Source organism: Rattus rattus, chromosome 12, assembly GCF_011064425.1.
Source record: "Rattus rattus isolate New Zealand chromosome 12, Rrattus_CSIRO_v1, whole genome shotgun sequence".
NCBI classification, from domain to species: domain Eukaryota; kingdom Metazoa; phylum Chordata; class Mammalia; order Rodentia; family Muridae; genus Rattus; species Rattus rattus.
In genome coordinates this window covers 72,409,887-72,431,075 of record NC_046165.1, presented here as the reverse complement: position 1 = coordinate 72,431,075, position 21,189 = coordinate 72,409,887, and the positions used below count along the sequence as shown (strand labels likewise).

Below are 21,189 nucleotides of genomic sequence, written 5' to 3'. Positions count from 1 at the left end.
TTCCAGCTGCTGGCTATTATAAATAAGGCTGCTATGAACATAATGGAGCACGTGTCTTTTTTATATGTTGGGGCATCTTTTGGGTATATGCCCAAGAGAGGTATAGCTGGATCCTCAGGTAGTTCAATGTCCAATTTTCTGAGGAACCTCCAGACTGATTTCCAGAATGGTTGTACCAGTCTGCAATCAGGTGGTATCTTCTATTACTTCTATAACACTCTCTTTTTTCCTCACTGTGGTGGCTTGGATGAGGAATAGCCCCGAAGGCTCGTAGGTATCTGAACTTCATCCCCTGTTGTCACTGTTTAGGGAGGTTTAGGAGGTGTAGGAAGAGATATGTCACAGGGACCAGGCTTTGAGATTTCACAGCCTCACCCTACTTCCACTTTTCTCTACGTCTTAGAGTTTCATTGCTGTGAGGAGACGCCATGACCAAGGCAGCTTTTATGAAGGAAAGCATTTAATTGGGGCTAACTTTCAGAGGTTTAGTCCAGTGTCATCACAGTGGGACCCATGGCAGCACCAGGCGGGCATGGAACAGAGAGTTCTACACTTGACCCAGAGACAGCAGGATTTTACGCTGGGAGGAGCTTAAGCATAGAAGACCTCAAAGCCCGCCCCCACAGTGACACACTTCCTCCAACAAGGCCACACCTACCCCAACAAGGCTGCACCTCCTAATTGTGCCACACCCCATAGGCCAAACTTTCAAATACATGACCCTATGAGGCCAAACTACTCAAACCAGTGTAGTTGGTGAATCCTTACCCCCTAAATACTTCAGACCCAGTTGGAGTCCATGTGAACTTACAGCCCTACCTCACCTCAGAATACCAATAAACTGGAATATGACACTCACTCTCAGAGGCCTGACACAACATACTCACCACTCTGCTTATCATTGTTGGTCTAAAAGGACATGGCCTGAGAACTTGATCTGTGGCCTCCATATTTGGAACTGTGGTAGCACTGTGGTGTTTATATATAGGCAATTATAGTATAAGCCAGTATTATGGCTTAGGATAGTAGCATAGAAACTGACTGAATGACTGACTCACAGATACCAAAGCAGCAATTGAATTGGGACTCAGGTCAGCTTTGTGAGTCTACTTCAACAGGCTTCCAAGACATCATCGCCTTCATTATTCTAGGAGGAGCATGGGTCATTCCATTCTGAGTCGGCTACAGTAATATTACATGAGCATCCTTCAGAGATGGAACCCATGTGTGTATGTAAGTGAACCTACAAACGCATACCTTAAAGAGTTATCAGGAACCGTAATAAAGTCACGCTGATTATCTACAGCCCTTTGATCCCAGAGATTAGCCAGGATTTAGAACACAATCGATGCTCACCAGAAAGTGATTAGGATTGTCCTGTCTTCAGTCTCAAGGACTGTGAGCCAGGCTTTCAGTCCTTACACAGTGATATTGCCCCAAGACTGTACTCAGAAAACCATTCCTCTTTACTTCCTAAACTCCACAGGTGTTGAACCTACCTTTATTTTCTTCCCTTTATAAAGAATGGATTGCGGGCTGGCAAGACAGCTCAGTAGGTAAAAGCCCTCACTCACTGTGGTAGCTTGAGGGCCTAAGTTCGTTCTCTGGAACCCCTGTGGAAAAAGAGAACTGTTTCCCCAGAGTCCTCCTCTGACCTCTCATATACACTGTGCTGGCTAGATTTTGTCAACTTGACACAAAGTGGCGTTACCTGGGAAGAGGAGTCTCAGTTGAGGATTTACCTCTATTACACTGGCCTATGGGCATGTCTGTATGGGTATCTTCTTGATTGATGGCTGATGTGGGAGGGCCCTGTCACTATGGGCAGAGCCACCCCTAAGCAGATGGTCCTAGTTTTCACAGGACAGCAGGCTGAGCAAGCCTTGGAGAGCAAGCTAGTTGGCAGCATTCCTCCACAGTCCTTGTTTCAGTTCCTGTCTCCCAGTTCCTGCCTCAAGCTCCTGCCCTCCACTGTTGGGCTGTAACTTCTAAGGTAAAACTTCCTTCCCAAGTTGGTTTTGGTCAGTGTTTTATAGTAATAGATGCAATATGGAATATGCACCATGGTCCATGAATGCTCACATTTATACAAAACACACACATGTGCATGCATGCATGCGCACACAGACACACAGACACACACACACACAGACACACACACACACACACACACACACACCCTCATAATAATAAATAAATTTTAATTAAAAAAAAAAAAAAGTGAGGGGTTGGGGATTTAGCTCAGTGTTAGAGCGCTTGCCTAGGAAGCGCAAGGCCCTGGGTTCGGTCCCCAGCTCCGAAAAAAAGAACAAAAACAAAAAAAAAAAAGTGGGCCAGCAAGATGGCTCAGTGTATAAGGGGGCTTGCCACCAAGCCTGAGAGTGATCTCTGCGACCCACATAAAAGGGAAAAATTGATTCTGTAAGTTGTCCTCTGACCTTCATCAAGTGTTGCGATAATTGCACTTGTACATACACATACATATATGCATAGATAGATGATAGAAAGATGGATGGATGGAAGGACAGACAAACAGAGAGACAAATGCAGTGGGGAAAAAAGGCTTCATTCTCCCATCCCCAGCATCTATCAGTTGATAGCTACCCAGCCTGGGGCGTTATCTTGTGAGACCCTCCCTCCTTTTGCTGGAGTTTTTGTCTGGCTTGACCTTATGCAGGTCTTGTGCATACAGTGAGAGGCCATGTGAGTTTATTTGAGCAGCAGCTGTGTTCTGTCCAGAAAAGTCATGCCCTTACCGGCAGTGTTGGGAGCATGGTTTTCAAACCTTTATGACAGCTTCGCCTGGGACAAAACCACACACCCCTGGGGAAGGATCTCGGCCCTCTGGATCAGAGAAGGATGGAAAGCTCACCTAGGAGGTTCTGCTGCCTCTGGAGCCAGGAGAAGAGACAGTTTTAGGAGGAGACTCAGTTCCCAGTCAGACCCTGAAGAAAGATGGGGGCAATGGGGGTGGCCACGCTTGGCTCCTTGGTGAAGTAACAGTGAATGGAGAGGAGTTTCAGAGAATGATCGTACAGAAGCCAAATTACAGGGACTTTGTGAATGCTGTTCATAGGAGAGACATTCAGACAAGAATGATTTTGTCCATGTGAAACCTTTATTTAAGCTCATCTTTATAAACAAATCACAAACAAAAAGCACACCCCCCCAATTTCCTTCTTCCTTTTCTTTTTCAATCTTGTTTTTTTTTTTTCTGTTGCTAATTTTCGACTGTATTCCTTGCCTATCTTTAAAATAGACATTTAGCCCAACATGGTGGACCATGCCTGTAGTCCCAGGACTCTGGTGTTGGAAGCAGGAGGATCATGAGTTCAAGGACGCCCTCAGCTACACGAGGAGTTTGAGGCCAGCCTAGGGTACAGGAGACCTTGTGTGTAAAACAACAACAAATAAACAAAAACCTAAACAAAGAACAGAGGGAAACAGGTTCAAAATAATGTGAAGGGGAAGAGGGTGACAAGAAGAAACTTCTGTCCCAACTGCTTTCCTTTATCTTTCACTCCTGCCATGTTTTCCCTTCATCTTGATCCCATGGGACCTCAGACAGTGTCCCTTTTCTAGTCCTGGTTCTTGAGTTCATCCAAAGGGAAGGAACGACATTTGAGTGGATGCTTCCTCCTTCTCAACCTCATTCTTTCCATGTTCTACCACAGATGCTCTCTGCTTGGCCTTGGTCTTTCTCCTCCCTGACCCCTTGAGTACTCCCACCTCGCCCTGGTAGACCTGCCTGGCTTCCGGTCCCTGTGCTGTGCACGAAATGGGAGATTTGGTGTTTGTTTGTTCTGTTGGGTTTGGTTTGGTTTACTTGAAACAGTTTCAAGTCCTGGCCCTTCCGCCCCTACCCTTCAAGTGCCAGGATTCCCAGTGTACACCGCCATGTCTAGACCTAAAGGGGATTTCTGTCTCAAGCGGGACCCAAAAGACTCCACAGGAGCCAAGGCAGGGCCTACAAACAGCTAAGAAAGAATATCATTAGGAGAATGTAGCTATCCTGAAGGCAGGAGGATAAAATGCCAAGTGCCAAGAAAGGGAGGACTGTCTGCCCAGAAAGGAAGGTCTGTTTGCTAAGAAGGGAGGACTATTTGGTTCCCTCCAAACTCCTCTATCAATTTCCAAATTGTCCCAGTGTTTTCCTGGCCCCTAGATTTTGACTACTGAAGTTTGGGGGTTTTGTTTGCTTGTTTTGTTTTTAACTCTTTTTGTATTCCAGAGATGATAGAACTAGAACCTTATGCATGCCCAGTAGATACTCAACCAATGAGCTCCACTTTTAGCTCCCAGCTAACTATACTTTTTTCACCAAAAATTCTTCTTTAATTCTTGTGGAGTTCTTCCTGGTTGCCTCTGGTACCCAAGTATTTACCTGTCAATCTTTTCTCCAAGGCCACTTCCCAGGAGTTCCAGATGCACCCTTTTCTTAGTACAGATCATATACAAAAGCGGTTTATGAGCTTCGAGATCCAGCGTGGAGTAAAATACCATCAAGAACAAAAAGCCTTCTCTTCTGCTCTACATAATGAGACTGCCTCAAATCACAAAATAAGGGGCTGCAGAGAGGGCTCAGTGGCTTCCTCTCCCCCAGGACTAGGGTTCAGTCTCAAGCATCCACACTGTTGCTCACAACCATCTGTAACTCCGGTTCCAGAGGATCTGGTGTCCTCTTCTGGCCTCTGCAGGCACCAGATAACATATATGCAAGTAAAACACCCATATCCATAAAATAAATATTAAGCAATTAAAAACAAAACAAGTAAACAAAAAAAATAAAGCCTTCTTTTAAGGTTAAGGATAGAGATAAGTAGGCAGAATACCTACTTTGGGTGCAGGCAGTTCTGAGTTTGATCACCAGCACAAATCAGGGGTGATGCTATTAGCCTGTGATCCCAGCTCTTTCAAGGTGGAGGCAGAAGGATCAGGAGCCCAGGGTCCTCCTTGACTACATCGGGAGTTTTAAGCCAGCCTGGGATACAAGAGACCCTGTTGATCATCACCATCATCATCATTATCATCACCGTCATCATCATCATCATCATCATCATCATCATCATCATCATCATCATCACCATCATCGTCATGCCTTTCAATCAAGGTGGGGTAGTGCATGCAATCCTAGCACTCAGGAGACTTTGAGTTTGAAGCCAGCCCCAGCTACATATCAAGTTCAAGGCCAGCCTGAGCTACAATAGGAAGGACCTTCCTAATAATAGTAATTTTAGAAAGTAAACAAGCAAGTCAGACCTTATCCTCTCATAACTCCTGTCCTTTTGTGGTGACGTTGCTTATTCCTTCCTCCCTCGCACCCTGCCGATCCTCGGTCACCCAGCGGGTTTGTTTTGGTGCTGAGTGGGAACCAAAGCTCTGTGCTGCACACTGGACAATGTCAAGACGCAGGCAGGCATCTCGGCCCGAGGCCTTGGCAGAGTTCCCAGGCACAGCCAGCGGTCCAGACCAGGGCAGTAGGCATGAACAAGGTGGGAGATGGCATAAGTACGGTGGCTGTAGCCCCCTAGCACCAGTAGCTCCCCCTGTAGCACAGCCCCCGCAGCTCCCACGTGCGGGGAGGGCAAGGATGCCAGGTGAGTCCAGCTATCAGTCTTTGGCTCATAGGCCTCAAAGCTTAGTAGGTCGCCAGTGTCACCTATTCCACCTGCCACATACAACTTTCCACCCAGTGCGGCCATCACATGGCTAGCCCGGGCAACTCCCATTGGGCTCAGAAGTGTCCCAGGCTTCTTAAGTTTGGGGTCGTAGTGTATCAGTGAGTCCAGGTACTGTCCAGTCCCACTGCAGCCACCGCTTACATACAACCGGCCCTCAAGGATTGCAGCTGCGTGGGCAAAGCATGGGGCTGGCAGAGCAGGCGCTGGCCTAAGGGAGAACAGAACATGCGATCAGGCAACCAGGACGCTCAACTTTATTTCAATCTATTTCGTTTTGAGCCAGATCGTTCTTTTTTTTTTTTTTTTTTTTTTTTTTTTTTTTGTTCTTTTTTTTTGGAGCTGGGGACCAACCAGGGCCTTGCGCTCCCTAGGTAAGCGCTCACCACTGAGCTAAATCCCCAGCCCCTTGAGCCAGATCTTAATAGGTAGCTGAGGCTCCCACCTCAGCAGCTCTAGGTGTGTGCCACCACGCCCAACTCCAAATCTAGTTTCTCCTCATTGTCCCTTTGCCTGCTTACCTCCAGACATTGAGCTCAGGGTTATAGGTCTCAACAGAATTAAGGGCAACACCGTTGTCTCGTCCACCCAGGACGTAAAGCTGTCCATCAAATACCACCAAAGGGAAGAAGCTCCGAGCCTGGCACAAAGGTGCCATCTCCTCCCAGTCTTCTTGACTGGAACTCCACCTGGACACAATGGGACAAGAGATGAAGAGGGTGACTCTGGGAGTCTGTGGCTGGCTACATTAGCAATTTCTCTTGCCTGCTACAGATACCTGAGAGTTGAAGCCAGGGTGTTGGTGGGGCTGTAGAAATTCTGTCCCCCGCACACATAGAGTTCACTTCCTGTTAGACTCGCAGCTCCGTGCCGGAAGCGCCCTGGGGCAGGCAAATTAGGCAGCCGGCACCACTCCACAGTTCGTACCAGACCCATGCCGCAGTGAAAAGCCCGGGCCCACCACACTTTGCAAGATGGCTTTCTTCGGTCCATGTCAGGTCTAAGCCCATCCCCACCAATCACCACCAGGGCTTGGTCAGGCTCCCTCCACCTCTCTTGACCTGGAACTTCGGCTTCCACCATCAGCTGGTACAGCAGATCAGGCTGCAGGGGTTCGGGGAGCCCAGCCGCCCGCACCTTTCGCAGCTCTCTGGTAGACATGCGGCCGAAGCGGACACATCGCAGCAGGGCCTTGGCCTCTGACTCCTGGGTCTCAGGGTTGGCAGCCAGCCAACACCGTGCAGCTGCGAAAGCCTCAAACTCTTCTTGTACGTGGAGTTCATCGCTATCCAGGAGCTCAGCCAGGCATGTGACCGGCAATGACGGGAAGGCAGGGCACGAAGCCACAGCAGGCAGGTGAGTGAGGAGGTAATGATGGGCCTTCTTCCAGACTTTCTCCAAGCCAGGGGCTTCAATCATAGGGAACAACGCTAGGCAGAGGGCAGGGCAGAGGCTTTGTGCCAAGGCTCTCTGACATAAATCCAGGCAGGAAGAGCTTTGGTATTGCAAAGCAGCCTGGGCAGCTCTTAGCAATCCTGGCCATCTTTCTCGCACAACTCCAGTGTAGGCGAAAGAAACGAGGAGTCTCAGGTCTTGGGAAGAGATGGTACGCAGAGACACCTTTGTGCCCTGGGATTCCCTCATCCCACTCAGAAGCATGGCCCCAAAGAACTCACTGCCACAGGCCAGGGCTACTCGGTGCACTGCAATAGAGAGGAAGCAGAGGAAACCAAGACTTGCAAGACAGCTAACTACAGTCCTAACTCACAGCTTGGATCCCGTCACCCGTCATAGGCCAAGCCGCGGTACACATTGGAATAGCATAGAACGCTCGAAGCATGGAATGCTGGGAATGTAGTCTTGTGGTATAGCACCTGTCTGGTGTGTGCAAAGCCCGGATTCCACCCCTGGTACCACAACAGATAAACAAGCAAAGAGCAGCTTTCAGACCCCTCCCTGCCCTCCTTGGATTATGATTCTAAATAGTGACCTAGGGACTCTCTGCTCTAACACCTTTCTCTCTTTCTCCTTCTTTCTCTGTTTTTTGGAGACAGGATCTCACGATGTAGCGTTGGCTAGCCTGGAACTCACTGACACGAGCTACCATCCTCAGACTTGATTTTGACATTTTCAAGTACCCAGTATTATTCTCCTGTTCATGTCTGGAGGACACTGGTGTTGTAGGTTCCTGTCCGTTAGAAAGACAGTCTTAGTGAATCAAGCTGAGAAAAATCCCACAGAGAGCATCTGCTAACGGAGGTCACAAAATAAACGGAATCGAGCAAAGTGCAGCTTACAGAGGCATCGCTGCATTGTGTTTACAAAGTAAGGGTTTTCCACTCGTAGATTCACGAGTCAGAGCATCGGCCAACCTGTCAGATGGCTCTACCCATGCCGGCCGCAGTGGCATATTCGCTGCTCTTGCTGAGACCACGCTTCTGGTTTCCAGCACTCACCTGGCAGCTTACAATCACCTGTAGGCCCAGTTCCAGGGGATTGGACATCCTCTTTTAGCCTCGGCAGGCACCGGGCACACATGTGGTGCATGGCTTACATGCAGGCACTCATGTATACATAAAATAAATCAAATAAGAAAAGAAAAAAGAAGCAAACGGGGCAGATGGCTCAGTGGGTAGGGAAATTGTCTGACTGCGGGGCCCATGTAGTGGAAGGCGAGGGCCGCTTCCGGCAAGCTGTCCTTTGACTGCACACAAGCACAGGAGTGCTATAATGTCCTGCTGTTCACATACACACACTCTCCTTTTTTTCCTTTTTTTTTTTTTTTTCAGAGCTGGGGACTGAACCCAGGGCCTTGCTTGCTAGGCAAGCGCACTACCACTGAGCTAAATCCCAACCCCATACACACACTCTCTACACACATGAATAATTAAATGTAAAAATTTTTTAAGTGTAGATGAGTTTTTAAAAATAGGGTTGTGCTTTGTGTCTAAGGTTTTGTAACCCTAGTTACCTAGAGGCTAATGCAAGAGGGTAGTAAGGTCAAAGCCTGCCTGGGCTGCAGAATGCACTCAAGACTAACCTGGGGAACTCAGTGAGATTCTTTATCAAAATTTTATATATATATATATATATATATATATATATATATATATATATATATCAAAAGCTCAAATATCCTTTCTTAAAATAAAATTTTTAAAAGATGTCATTTATTTTATATATGTGAGTACACTAATGCTCTCTTCAGACACACCAGCAGAGGGCATCAGATCCCACTACAGATGGTTGTGAGCCACCATGTGGTTGCTGGGAATTGAACTCAGGTCCTCTGGAAGAGCAGCCAGTGCTCTTAACCACTGAGCCATCTTTCCAGCCCTCAAATATTCTTTCAAAAGATATTTTTATTATTTCAATTATGTTTATGTGTGTGTGTGTGTGTGGTGGATATGTGCACAGGAGTGTGGGTTCCCAAGAAGGCCGGATGGTTGTGATGTGTCCGGTATGGTTGATGAGAACTGAACTTGTGTCCTCTGGAAGACTGGATAGAGCTTTGAAGCACAAGTCATCTCTCTAGCCTCTCCTTTGTTTTAAAACACGTATCCCTCAAGAAGATGCCAACTAGAAATAAGGAGAGGAAATGGACATGGTAGCACGTTAATTGTTAAGCCACTGTGATGAATGCTTGTGGTAATTTTTGCTCTGTGTTAGAAGTGTTTCACTGGGCTGGAGAGATGGCTCAGTAAGCACACTCTTCCAGAGGTCCTGAGTTCAAATCCAGCAACCACATGGTGGCTCACAACCATCTGTAATGAGGTCTGATGCCCTTTTTTCTGGTGTGTTGAAGACAGCTGCAGTGTACTCACATATAGTAAATAAAATAAATCTTTAAAAAAAAAAAAAAAAAAGAAGAAGAAGTGTTTCACTATAGAAAGAAGAACCCTCTGCTAGTAACTATCTCAGAAAGCCTTAGGCCTCCATGTTCCCCATGATTTGTATAAATTCTATGCTCTTTGGACCAGCTGTGGACTGTGTACCTGTCAAGGGGGTACTAATAATGTTTCCTCTTATTTATTTATTTATTTTTTTTGTATATAAGCAGTCATTGTGGTCTGGTGCTTCCCAAATAGCCAATGTCAGTTACAGCTTCCACTTCTATGTTGTCTGGGAAAAACCGCATTCTGGGAAAACCAGCTCAGCTTTCCTATCACCAACCAACATTTTTAATCTGAGACTCGATTGTAAAAAGCTCACAGCCACTTGGGATCTCCCCCTGACTCGTCACTGGAGCCTAAGATTAAAGTGATGGGCTCCCACACAGCGATATGAATGAATATGTTTTAAATTCATTCCTCAGTGAGAATGTCGTAGCTATTCTGAAGTGTTAAACATCACATTCTTGCTAGTGCTACAGGAAAAGTAGAAAACCTTTAGGGATGGCGTTCCTTTAGCGTACCCTCACTAAGCACTAATTAGTGTGACTGCTGGGCAAGTTTTGGAGTCAGCCTAGGCTGGCCTTGAACTCGTGCCAACCCTCCTTTCTCAGCCTCCTAAGTGTTACAGGTATAGGCCACCAGGCACTACTAGATTTCTTTTTTCTTTCCTTTTTCACTTTGGTTTGTGAGATAGGAAACTCACAATGTAGTCCACACTGGCCTATGTAGCACAGGCTGGCCTATGTAGCACAGGCTAGTCTATGTAGCACAGGCTAGTCTATGTAGCACAGGCTGGTCTATGTAGCACAGTCTGGCCTCGAACTCGTGGCAGTCCTCTTGTTCAGTCTCCTTAGTGCTGGAATTACAGACAGGAGCCACTGCACATTGCCTGGTTTCTTCACTTGAAAATTATCAGCCCCGAACTAGGTAATCTCTAAGCACATATGCTGCAACTTTGAGCTTTGTTGTGTCTCAGACAGACCCCATCTCCCAGGTCAGACATATCTTGGTATAACTGAATGGGGAACAACTATACAGAGGAAGTAGACTGGAGTCTGCTGCCAGAGTCAAACACACCTAGGAGAAAGGACAGACTGGGAGACTGGTACTGCTTGCCTCTGCTGCCCTTTGCTGAGTAGATGCCAAGAGGCTCTAGCTAATTTGTTTGAGTCAGTCTCTTTCTCCTTGTTTTGCTGCCACGGACTGTACTCTAAGCCCTAGCCATCTGGCTGGAAATTCTAGCTACTGGGCAGGGGACAAAAAAAAAAAAAGTGCCTGAACCATCAGTTCAAATCTGTCCAGGCGTTTAGGAAAACAATTCAACTGCGCATGTGCATTTCTTGGTGGCGCTGGAAAGTGTCCAAAAAGGACATTCTCGCTGGAGCAATGATACAAAACTATTTTGCAGGGCTGGGGGGTGTGGCTCCGTGATAGAGTGGAAGTAAGGTCTTAGGTTCCATCCCTAGCACCGCAAAACAAACAAAACCCTGAGACATGCATTCTTGGCAGTTGCCTCACAGACCCTCACCCTGCAGGCGGTAGCCCTCTGCCTCCAGCTCCAAGTCGCACCCGATGCCTTCTCGATAGAGGCGCTCAATGCTGTGTAGATTCTCCCTCAGCTCCTCTGCCTGGGTGAGCTTCTTTTCATCTTCCCTGACTTTACCAAGCCCTTCTGTCCTCAGCTGGGCTGCGATCTTCACCCGGGGAGCTCCCAGCGCCTTTGCAGCAGCCAGCACTTCGTCCTGTGGGGCGGGGCCCAGCACCCCCTGGTAGGCAAAGGTCAGCGCAGCCTCCCAGCCCCTCGGGGTCACATCGAGGCTGAAGCCAGGCTGCTGTCCTCCGCCTTCCAGCAGCCTGCCTCGGAAGAGTCTGCTAATTGCAGCCAAGATCACCCGGTGTACCCCATATACCTGTCCCCTTACTGTCACCTCTTCATCCAGCAACAACTTCTGTTCCCGCAGTCTCTGTGCTTCAGCGAAGAACTGGCAGGGGTGCTCCACGCTGCACAGCATCTCAGGCTCCGCTGAGTCGTCGCTGTCGTCCTGTTTCTTCCCTTTCTCTGGGGCTGAAGCTGGAAAGGGAAGGTTTCCTGAAACCAAGGGGCTAGGTGGGTTACACTCTGCCAGGGAAAAGGAAAGCAAGCCTGGATCCTCATCGGAAGAGGGAGACCGGGAGGAGGTTCTTCGGGCAGGCACAGGCGATTCGAGATTGTCCTTCTGGATGGGAAGGGAGACATGCTCCAAGTCTGAGGAAAGGCTTGTCATCTTCCAGAAGCTCACGACTCAGGCCTGTGTGGTTGCTGCAGGTGACTGACCAGGCATGAGAGAAGTCTGCCTGTGCTGCACTCAGAAATAACAGAACCGTCTTCAATTCAGCTGTCAGCCCCTCGGTCCACCTGGTGACACACTAATTTGGAATAGTGGGCTATATGGCGCTAACTAACTATAGGGTTTACCAAGTGCCACAGAACCGCGAACACCTGTAGCCATCTGGCCCAGGATCAACCCCTGCCCCAGGATCAACCCCTGCTTTACTTGTTTTCTTTTAATCCCAGGCAGGAGACAGCAGGCTTCTGCTTGCCCTCACTTGAGTTCCCAGTCTGCTTAGGACTGCTGTGTACAGATCCCAGCAGTGCCCCCACTTGGCTAATTATAGATAGATAGCCTGAGAGCTAAACCCTCATCTCTCCGTGCTGGAAGCTGACACTCGATCCACTGGGCCAAGTCCTGGGATGACTTCCCTTTTCCCTTCCACCTGTAGGTCACAGGGGCGAGCCGAGTGGGGGAAATTGCAAGGCAAAGAGAACTCAAATGTTGGGTGGAGTAAGCCAGCCCAGAAGGACTGGCTGTTTTCACAGCTGGTAGCTGGAGGTGACAGGAGTGAAGGAGTCTGAAAAGTCTAGACTGTAAACATTTGAAGTTTGACTCATCTTCCTCCATAATAACTGTGGGATTTGGGGGTGAAATATCCCTTAACGTCTGCCTGACTTTGTCCAGGTTCGTGGATACAATTGCTGTTTCTTCCAGAACCCCAGAGAGTTGAGCAAAAGCCTCTCATGGAAGCCTTTGCACATCAGTGATAACCAAACTGAAGGTGCAAATCAAAGATGTGTATTTAGGAACTGGTTTTAATAGATAATGTCTCCTATGTAGCCCCCACTTCCCTGGAGTCCCAAACTCTGAGGGAAAGCTCCTGAGTGAAGGGATTATAGGCTGGTATCACCAGGACAGCCAGAAAACTGAATTCTAATGGGTCTTGTCCTTCCCTACCCCCTGGACCATGCTCTAAGGGAATTTGAACTCACTAGGTGGGATTTCCTCTGAAATTACTTCAGAAAGAGGAAGCTCATATCATGTTGTTTGATATGTGTCTAAACCATAGAAGGGAGCAGAAGTGAGGCTGCAGGTCCAGTTGGACCAATGGTTCTCAAGCATGGCTTCATCAAGGTGTCCACCAAAGGAAGCTCTGACCTTTCTCCCCCAAGTCACACTCCCAGCACTCAGAGCTGCCTCCTGGGTACCAACCGATGTTTTCCTCATATTCCATCTTGAGACTGAAGTCTGCCTTAGAAAGGACAGGGTCAGTAGCCATGTAGCACCTACAGCCTGGGTTACAGGAACCAGTTGCCTGTCAACTTTCCTGTGGCTGTCATCAAACGCTGGTGACTACAACCTGGCTAGATCTTAGGTCTGAACTCTTGGCTCCTTCTCTGGGGTCTGTTTAAATGCAATCAGGTAGGATTAGAAAAGTAACCAAGAGGCCCAAATTTCCCCCACATCATTTTCCAAATAACTTTCCCTTAACCTGAATGGTTCCTGAAAGTTTAAGATTTTAAAACAAATGTGGTCATTTCAAAAGGATTTTAAGGTGTGGGATATTTCACTGGCTCTGTATGTATTGTTCTAATGATTTTAACACTAATTACCTCAAACAGGAAACAGAGAAAGTTCAAAGGACTCTTAAAGTGTTGTGTGTGGTCTGAAGAATGATCTTCAACAGACATGTTTTTGGTTTTTAATGAATTAGTTTATTAAAAATATAGCAAATGAAATAAAAGAATAAATAGTAGACAGAATCAGTGGACAGACAGCAAAACACTATCAAATTGGGCACCTATGATCATCTGCCAGAAATCAACTAGAGGCTCATTGAGGCAGCCAGTTCGAGCAAATCAGGGGTCTACGGGTACAGCAGTGTCCTTTGGGTGAGGTCACCAAGTAAATGAATAAGCTGCAAATGACAGATAGAAAACATCAGGAGGCTGGAGAGATGGCTCAGTGGTTAAGAGCACTGACTGCTCTTCCAGAGGTCCTGAGTTCAATTCCTAGCAACCACATGGTGGCTCACAACCATCTGTGATGGGATCTGATGCCCTCTCTTCTGGTGTGTCTGAAGACAGCGACAGAACTCATATACATAAAAAAAAATAAATCTTAAAAAAAAATCATCAAATCAATCCAACTGGAGAAACTGAGGCGGTCAGCCACAGTTGGCAACTGAGAGCTTTCTTTTCACAGATGAGCTTCTCATGGCTGAGGTTCTGGCTTCCAATTGCCATGGATGACACTCCCATATTAAGGGATAAACAATAATCAGCCTTCCTGGAAATGGCTTACCACAGCTGTTCTCAAGATCACAATGTTTTAAACACTCTTAGATGCTTGCTGTTGTTTTTTCCTTTGTGTCACAGAGGCAAGAGGGGCCAATTCATGCCAAGATAAATGGCCATGGAGGACACTTTGAGACAAATCTATTGAAATATAGGTGGAGTTCAACCCTGTTTCCAGACCAAGCTTCTCAGTGAGATCAAAACATACGGTGGTTTTAGTAAGAATGACCCCTGCCCTAGTTAGGGATTTCATTTCTGCGAAGAGACACCATGACTGAGGCAATTCTTATAAAGGACAACATTTAATTGGGGCTGGCTTACTGGTTGGTTCTGAGGTTCAGTCCAGTATCATCTCATCAGGGAGCACACAGCAGTGTCCAGGAAGGCATGTCACTGGAGGAGCTGAGGGGTCTACAGCTTTTGCTGAAGGCAAACAGGAGAAGACTGGCTTCCAGGCAGCTAGAAGAAGGGTTTCAAAACCCACCCACACAGTGACTCACTTTCTCCAACAAGGCCATACCTCCCAATAGTGCCACTCCCTGGGCCGTGCCTGACTGCCTGCTGCCATGCTCCCCATGGTGGTGGTCATGGACTCTAGTGACATTCTGAAACTGTCATCAGGCTCCAAGTGAAGAGCTTTCTTTTATAAGTTGCCTTGGTCGTGGTGTCTCTTCGCAGAAATAAAAACATAACTAAGACTGTTACTGGCTGGTTTTGTGTGCCAACTTGGCACAAGCTGGAGTTACCAAAGAGAAAGGACCTCCCTTGAAGAAATGCTTCCATGAAACCCAGCTGTAAAGCCTTTTCACATTAGTGATCAAGGGTGGGAGGGCCCAGCCCATTGTGGATGGTGCCATCCTTGGGCTGGTGGTCTTGGGTTCTATAAGAAAACAAACTGAACAAGCCAGGGGAAGCAAGCCAGTAAGCAACACCCTTCCATGGCCTCTGCATCAGTTCCTGCCTCCAACTTCCTGCCCTGTGTGAGTTCCTGTCCTGACTTCCTTTGGTGATGAACAGCAGTGTGGAAGTGTAGGCTGAATAAACCCTTTCATCCCTAACTTGTTTCTTGTTCATAATGTTTGTTCAGGAATAGAAACCCTGACTAAGACAAAGATCAAGAGAATGTGACAGTTTTCCAATACAATGTTCATTATTGTAGGGGTCACACAGGAAGCACAAAGGCAAACCAAACCCAGGCCAGCTGGGCACTGCCTCTCTGATCCTTCAGTGTATGAATGTAAGTTCCAGGTCGGTGTGTAGTCCCTCATCAAGAAAAGCCATCCCTGCTCCATAATGAGACCGTGAGCTGACTGTGACCCAGCATGCCTCTGGTTCTTTCACTCCCTCGTTTCCGAGCTCTCGCCTTTGAGAAGTGTCCTTACAGCAGTGAGGAGTAGATGTTCCCAAACCTTCACTGTGACTGGACTCACCAACTCCCACTGTTTGTTAAACACCGATGAGTGCCTGGTGTGAGGATCCATGGGATGTGCTTGATTTTTATTCTTTTAATTTATTTATTTTTGGTTTGTTGAGCCAGGGTTTCACTATTAGCCCTGGCTGCCCTGGAACTCATTTTATAGACCAGGCTGGCCTCAAACTCACAAAGATCCAGCTAGCTCTGCCTCCCTGAGTGCTGGGATTAAAGGTGTGTACCACCACAATTAGGCTGGATGTGTTTAATTTTAAAATTACGACACGAACCTTTCATTTTCAACTATCTGCTACACAGTAAATGCAGCATGCAGAAGCCAGATAATTTCCAGACAAAATAGAAAACTCGAAAATTATGTCAGTCATTTGTCCCTTCCAGTAAATGGCCTTCTGTCCTGAAGTCTGAGTATTCAGCACTGACATGCCATTCTAACACCTCTATCCTTAGGGGACACATAATCTAGAAAGGAGAGCATGGGCTGGACCACAGACCCGTTTACCACAGTGGTCCCCCCTTGCTTTGCTGCTTGAATATTCCAGTTTAGGACAGCGGGGGAATGGAGGACATGAGGCCAACCTCACTATTTGATATCACCTCACCTTAATGTGCTGTAATAGTGTTAATTGTTGACTTGCTAGAATCTAGAATCAGCCAGGAGCTATTCCTCATCATGGAATAATCAGGTAAAGGTTAGTGATAGTGGGTGTGGAGGATGAGTATGAGAATCGATGTGTGAAGACCCATCTGAAGTGGACATTTCTGGTTTCTTTGGAGACTCAGTTATGTAATGTGATGATTTTCTGGACGTTGTCTGGTGAGAGGATGTTTTACTGAGGCGGACCCTTGAGAGGATGTGTCATGTTTGGAACGATTATAAATGGAATCTGACGGACATTGGACCGTGCTGTTGCAGTGGTACATCACTCTGCTGGTCTCTGCTGATGCTGCTTGCTGTGACTGTGGAGAAAAGTGTGCCAAAGAACTCATGGTGTTCGAGCTGTTTCTTAATGCTTCCTTGGACTCCTGCCCATTCCGTGGAGCTAGTGGTTTCTTCTGGATCGAGCCACTGCTACTGTTTGATGTTTTGGCTGGACTGATGATATCCTGACAATGAAGACTGGAATCACCCCAGAGAACCACTTCCAAACAGGTCCACATCCTTCTGTTCTCTTTCTTTCTTTTTTTTTTTTCTCGGAGCTGGGGACCGAACCCAGGGCCTTGAGCTTGCTAGGCAAGCGCTCTACCACTGAGCTAAATCCCCAACCCCACATCCTTCTGTCCTATTAACCATCTTTCCCCCCTACCTTTGGTTGGTGGGCTAGAAGGGAGGCTTAAGAACCCTTATTAAAGTAGGTTTTGAAAAAAATCTAAGCCTATATTCATCTCAACGGTGGGCAGGACCATTCCCTACATGGGTGTACTTGACTGTACGTGATGGAGGTGGAACACGACGTCATCCATCCTCGTCTGCTTCCTGATTGTGGATGTGATGCGGCCAGCTACCTCAAGCGCCTGTAGCCTTGAGTTCCCTGCCATGATGAACTATGTGCACCCTTGGCCACTGAGCCAGAATAAACCCTCTCTCTTTTGAACGGTTTTTGTTGGGGTGTTTTATCACGGCAGCAGGAAAGCGAGCTAAGACACATGACTTAATGTCACTTTACCTTAACATGCTATCGTTCCTGTTTTGGGGAGTAATAATAAAGTACAGTGTGAGAAATTACTACATGCCAGGGATCATGCTTAACATTTTATAGCTTATTTCTTTTCAATGCACAGCAGCCCTCTGGGAGAAGTCTGGCTCTGATATGCATGATACAGGGCGGGAGCTCCCACAAAGCGCCTCAGTCCACACAACTACGTAGCCAACGGGCAGGGATCCAAATCCTGATCTATTTGCATCAACTGCAGGCACCTTTAGCTGCCAGGTAGTGCTTTTGTTATAAGAAGTAGAGAGTAGTGCTGGAGAGACAGCTCAGCAGTTAAGAGCACTGGCTGCTCTTCCAGAGGACCCAGGTTCAATTCCCAGCACCCACACGGCAGCTCACAACTGTCTGTAACTCCAGTTCCAGGGAATCCGACCGACATCCTTAACCCAGATGTACATCATACACACAACACACACACACACACACACACACACACACACACACACACACACACACAGAGGCAAATACCAATGCACATATGATAAAAATAAATTTTTTAAAAAGTAAAGAATAATTTATTCAGATAGATGAAGGAAAATAGTCACAGAATTCTACTAGGCTGAATGATGTAAAACAGCCATTTGGTAAATCAAAGCACTGAATGTTGGCGATTCCATAGAGTCTTATCGAATAAGTCTCAACAAAGGAACTAATGGGTTTTCTCTTTCTTAACCTGGCCATGATGATGGGGTTACTCTAGATACAATTATGAATTGCTATTAAGTTTTCACATCATTTTGAGAACAAAGTATCCCTTACTAATAGGACCAGAACCATGGGCCACCTTCTTCAGACAGGCTTTATAAAATAGAGGGTCCCTGTGGTGTATTGAATGAGAATGGACCCCTTAGGCTCATGTATTTGAATATGAGGTCACCAGGGTGGGGAATGTTTGGGAAGGATTAGGAAGTAGGTGTAGAAGAGGAGTGGTCTTGCAGGAAGTGTGTCACTGGGAGATGGATTTGTGGTTTCCAAGCCCATTCCAGGCCCAGTTTCTCTGTCTCTGCCTTCCTGCCTGTAAATTGGGAAGGTTGTAAACTCTCAGACCTGTGCCTGCCTGCCACCATGCCTCCTGCCATTTATAAGCAAGCTCTCAATTAAATCCTTTTATGAGTTGCGTTGGCCATGGTGTCTCTTCAAAGCCATAGAACAGTAACTAAGACAGTTCCCAAGGGAAAAGCAGAGACTTCCACTCTCTGTTGGCCACCTGTATACCACACATCTGTGACAAGATCCTCTGGGTTTTTAAGTGTTTTTTCAACGAGCAAGTCTTTGAGAGTCATTAAGATGGCTTAGTTAAGTAACGGTTCCTGCTGTCAACTCCATGTGGGTGCTGGGAATTGAACTCAGGACCTCTGGAAGAGCATTCAGTGCTCTTAACCACTGAGCCATCTCTCCAGACCCCTGCTGTCAACTCAATGACCTGAATTTGATCCCTGGGAACCAGGAGGTAGGAAGCTAGAACCGACTCCTACAAGTTGTATTCTGACCTCACAAACACACACACACACACACACACACACACATTTTTTAAATAAGTCCTTGAAAAGTGACTTGAATTTCCCTCTGCTTCACTGCCCTGTTGGGGCAACTGTATTGCTAACATCCACATTCTCTGTGTACACACAGAACCCCTGTACACTAAGAAGAAACTACTTCTTTTCAAACCAGTATGTTTTGATTTTGATTTTCATTCTGCTTATTTAGGGAGAGAGGGCCAAATGTAGGGTCAAAGGATAATTTGTGACAATGAATTAGTTCTATCTTTACACAATTTAAATCTCAGGGATCGAACTAAGGTCCCAAGGCTTGATGGTAGGCAGGTGTTCTTATCCACGGATCCTTTTTGACAACCCCCAAACCAGTGTGCTTTTTATCTTTCTTTTCATTCATATATTTAAAAAAAGCACTTAAAATAAGTCTTTACAATAATACAAGATTGGAACTGGAGAGATGGCTCAGTTTTTTAGAGCACTTTCTACTCTCCCAGAGGACTTGAGTTCAGTTCCCAGCACCCAAGTCCAGAAGGTTCAAAATTTAATTTATGCTCCAAGAAATGTTTTACGTATGGCCTCTGTGGGGACCTGTACTCATGTGAACATACGCACAGTTAAAAATAATAAAAAAACAATCTTCCAGAAATATAAGTTTCAAGCTTTTTGGGGGGGGTTTGGGTCATTGCGACAGGGTCCCACTGGGTAGCCTTGGCTGGCCTGGAGCTCACTGTGTAACATCAGTTGTCTGGATCCCATAGAGACCCTGCTTGTCTCCATCTCCCAAGTACTGGGGTTAAAGGCATATGGCTCAAGATTTTTGAAAGGAAGGAAATCTGCAGCCATGTCACTACATGGATAACACTGAGGACACTGTGCTAAATGAAATGTCAGTTATGGGAAGGCACAGCTAGTTTCATTCACAGGAGGCATCAACAGTATCAGACAGTAGCAGAGATTAGAGCAACAGTTGCCAGAAACGGGGCTAGGGAGGAGTGGGGAATAGAGAGCTGATGTTTTAATTGGTACACAGTTGCAGTTTGACGAGGTGCAGAAGCTCTGGAGGTCAGTTGCATGGGATGAACCTACTTCACACTACTGAATTATATACTTAAAGTGGATACAATAATAATTTTTATACCTGCCTTTTGGTTTTCAAACATATTTATTTTTATTTCATGGTCACCTTGCCTCTGCTTCCTGAGTGCTGGGATTGAAGTTGCGCACCCCCTTGCATAGCTAATAAAACATTTTGATATTCGAAAAAGTAAATAGCAAGTTAAAACTTCTGTTCTGAAAAGGGAAGAGCCAAGATAGTCTGAATGACTGCAATACAGCACCCGCAAATACTAGATTAAAATATACCACAGAGTTTTCAAAGTACTGCTGGGCTGGAAAGAACATGATGGATTTTAGAAGCCCAAGGCAAAGGTGGAGATCAGAGCTGCAAGTGGTGCAGTCTTTACACCAAGGACAAATGCTCAATTCCGGTAGCCTTGAACTCAAGGCTTGAAAACCATATGTGCACCAGGGAGGAAGCTCAGGGCTCATCAAGGGTGGAGCATCTAGTAGAGCCACTGCAGGAAACTTGAACCACAGGACCAAACCCAAGTGCATCCTCAATGAGGCTGGATGGAAGGGAAAGAAATCACACTCACAGCCAGCCTTTACGTGACTCTACAGCCCCAGTCGGTACTACCTACACACACGTTCTGAAAACCTCCCGACAGACAGTGTCTGCTGGTACTGACTGCTAAGGGCACGGAGCATCTACAAAGCAAACACAAATCCTCCCCCCAAGAGACAGATTTCCAATTCAAACCTCAATATGTTTCTACCACAGATTCTCAGTCATGGAAGTCCATGGAAAAATAAAGTCACGAAGAGTATTAGCAGGGAGGGCACAGCCAGGAGGCACTGACCTACTCTGGCTCAGAATGGCAGCTCTCGGGAGGCCAAGGCAGAAGGAGCGACACCGTTTAAGGCAAGCCTGAGCTACAAGTGACTTTGACGCCAGCCTGGGCTACAGAATGAGATCCTAGAACAGCAGATTAGGGACTGGATATGGCTCAGCAGTTAAGAGTGCTCACAGCTCTCGCAGAGGACTCAAGTTCAGTTCCCCACGTCTATGTCTGACTGTTTACAGTCTCCTCTGACTCCAGCTCCAGGGGATTCGGTGTCTCTGGCCTCCACAGGTACCCATACACATGTGTACATAGTCCCATATAGTATACACAGAATTTTTAAAATCTTTTTTTTTTTTTCGGAGCTGGGGATCGAACCCAGGGCCTTGCACTTGCTAGGCAAGTGCTCTACCGCTGAGCTAAATCCCCAACCCCTTAATTTTTAAAATCTTAAAAAAATCAACCAGTAAG

At 46.7% G+C, this 21,189-nt stretch overlaps 1 protein-coding gene across 1 annotated transcript; it reads right to left on the bottom strand.

Annotated features, from left to right (window-relative positions):
- Nucleotides 1-5,336: 5,336 nt before the first annotated feature.
- Nucleotides 5,337-11,835, bottom strand: Klhl33 (kelch like family member 33). Its single transcript, XM_032918175.1, has 4 exons — nt 11,100-11,835; nt 6,457-7,381; nt 6,200-6,367; nt 5,337-5,889 (listed from the first exon to the last, which is right to left on the bottom strand). Exons 1-4 carry the CDS (start codon nt 11,833-11,835, stop codon nt 5,337-5,339), a joined length of 2,382 nt encoding a protein of 793 aa, XP_032774066.1.
- Nucleotides 11,836-21,189: the final 9,354 nt, after the last annotated feature.

Bases quoted from the DNA above. Each gene is read 5' to 3' on its own strand.
- Klhl33 (XM_032918175.1), bottom strand. From the start codon at position 11,835: ATGACAAGCCTTTCCTCAGACTTGGAGCATGTCTCCCTTCCCATCCAG. The intron at 7,382-11,099 runs GTGAGGGTCTGT...TCTCTATTGCAG, and splicing joins AGAGGGCTACCGCCTGCAGG to TGCACCGAGTAGCCCTGGCC. The intron at 6,368-6,456 runs GTATCTGTAGCA...CATTGTGTCCAG, and splicing joins ACCCTGGCTTCAACTCTCAG to GTGGAGTTCCAGTCAAGAAG.